General features: G+C 38.7%; 1 protein-coding gene across 1 annotated transcript in view; it reads right to left on the minus strand.

The window, feature by feature from the left end:
* Window positions 1–2209, minus strand: part of CLPX (caseinolytic mitochondrial matrix peptidase chaperone subunit) — a 57774-nt gene that overhangs the window by 9195 nt on the left and 46370 nt on the right. Inside the window, exons 9-10 of the mRNA XM_011969299.1 lie at window positions 1567–1731; window positions 670–758 (exon numbers count right to left, since the gene is read on the minus strand). Of these exons, the coding sequence (XP_011824689.1) occupies window positions 670–758; window positions 1567–1731 (254 nt within the window). The remainder of the gene's footprint in view (window positions 1–669; window positions 759–1566; window positions 1732–2209) is intronic.

Below are 2209 nucleotides of genomic sequence, written 5' to 3' on the forward strand. Positions count from 1 at the left end.
CCAGGATGGTCTCGATCTCCTGACCTCGTGATCCGCCCGTCTCGGCCTCCCAAAGTGCTGGGATTACAGGCTTGAGCCACCGCGCCCGGCCGAGATGCTTTTATAAAAAAAAATTTCCAGCACCTAAGTGTGATTATACCTTTCTATGTCTCTGTCAAAAAGTGAAACAATTTTCCTTACTCTTTAATAGTTTATGTCATAATTAGTTACCATTAAAAGGTCAAGTTGGCCAACAGATCATTGTGACTTCAATTATGGCTCTGCAAGGAATTAAACATTATTTTATACCTATCTTCTAACTAAGTGGAAGGAATAAGAAGCATGTACATAGTTCATTCATGTCTAGTTAGAATCATAACTTTCTTCAAGAGTCTTCTAGAAATATTTAACTGGGCCTTTGAGGAATTAAAAAAAAAACACAAAGATTAAATTTCATTTTTTCTGTTCTTCAAAATATTTTAAATTTCCTAACAAGGTAATTTGCTATTTCAAATTGTCAACAACTTTCTTTTAGGATCTAAACTACTTCAAAATGATATGCGGAGTTTGGGGGTGGAAGAAATAAACAAAACAGAATCTAATTGAATGTGAAACCAAACGTACAATATTTGGGAGGTTGATGTATTCCCTTCCTTTTAGTGGGCTTGAACAAAATATTCAACTGCTTACTTGCTGAACGCCTTCTCCACCTACATCCCGTAACTGATGAATGCCTGGCACACTGCCAATCTTATCTACTTCATCCAGAAAGACAATTCCTATAATTTAAGGAGGATTCTATTTATAATATGGAAAAGATATACACAAGATAGCCTCAGCTTTAAAAGACTTAGGTAGCTAGAGAGCAAAGTTACTTGAGCTTTCATTCTTAACATATGCAATAGCTTGACATTATAAAAATGCACTTTTATTTCTCCCATCCATCATTTTGTACAACTGCTTTGTAATCTGCTCTACAGAATAACATTTATGTATGGTAACAAAATCTCCTTGACAACAGTGATTTGCCCCACTAATGTATACGAATTCTTTATAGTATGGAAGCGGGAGGTATCTGCAGTGCTAGTATTAGTAAAACTTTAGCTTACTCTTTCCCACCTATATTCTTGTCTTAAAGAAATTTGAAAAGGAAGCTGTCATGCTCTTCATGTAAACAAGAACAGATGATAGATGAAGGAGCAACGCAGCATCCATGACATCCTGTAGGTCAACAGGCTAAACTGTTTCTAGAGTCATCTGGTACCGTCCTCCCTTGCCCCTGCCCTGTCCTATCTTAATCTAAGTATTAGAAGTCTTGAGGGGAGTTAAGAAAAGCAATGATAGTATTAAGGATCTAATGGGATAGTAATTTGGCTTGTTTTTAACCCTACCAGCCAGCTTAGTGACAATAAGGCAAAGCAGACTATGTGGCCCTTAATCAGTATGCTAGAAATTATGTAACAAAGGTACTTTTACATAATTACAGAATTTTAGTCCTTGACTCAAAACAAGAATTGTATTGTCTCTTAATATTAGACTGATTCCCCAATATACTAAATCTGGGGACAGACCACGCTGAAAACATACCTTGTTGTGCTTTCTCCACATTATAATTGGCATCTTGGAGTAGTTTGGCAATCACAGATTCAATATCCTCGCCCACATATCCAGCCTGAGTCAAAGTTGTACAGTCACAGATAGCAAAAGGGACATCAAGGCATTTAGCTAGGGTTTGTGCCAGCAGAGTTTTACCTACAAATAGAAACATTAACTAAAAGTTTACTAAACATATATTGGCACACAATTTTTCAATAAAAATGCAAAATAAATTTTAGTAGTATATAATAAAAAGTTGTCAATTGCTACATTTTCTTCTGCTATTATTTTTTTTAGAGACAGGGTCTTGCTCTCTCACCCAGGCTGGAGTGCAGCCTGTGATCATGGCTCACCCCAGCCTCAATCTCCTGGGCTTAGGTGATCCTCCTGCCTCAGCCTCCCAAGTCCTCGGAGTACATGCACGTGCTACCACACCCAGCTAATACTTTATTTATTATTATTATTTTTTGAGACGGGAGTCTGGCTCTGTGGCCCAGGCTGGAGTGCAGTGGCATGATCTTGGCTCACTGCAAGCTCCGCCTCCCGGGTTCATGCCATTCTTCTGCCTCAGCCTCCCGAGTAGCTGGGACTACAGGCGCCCGCCACCGCGCCCGGCTAGTTTTTTGTATTTTTT

The sequence above is a fragment of the Mandrillus leucophaeus genome, unplaced genomic scaffold (assembly GCF_000951045.1).
Source record: "Mandrillus leucophaeus isolate KB7577 unplaced genomic scaffold, Mleu.le_1.0 Scaffold12, whole genome shotgun sequence".
Lineage (NCBI taxonomy): Eukaryota > Metazoa > Chordata > Mammalia > Primates > Cercopithecidae > Mandrillus > Mandrillus leucophaeus.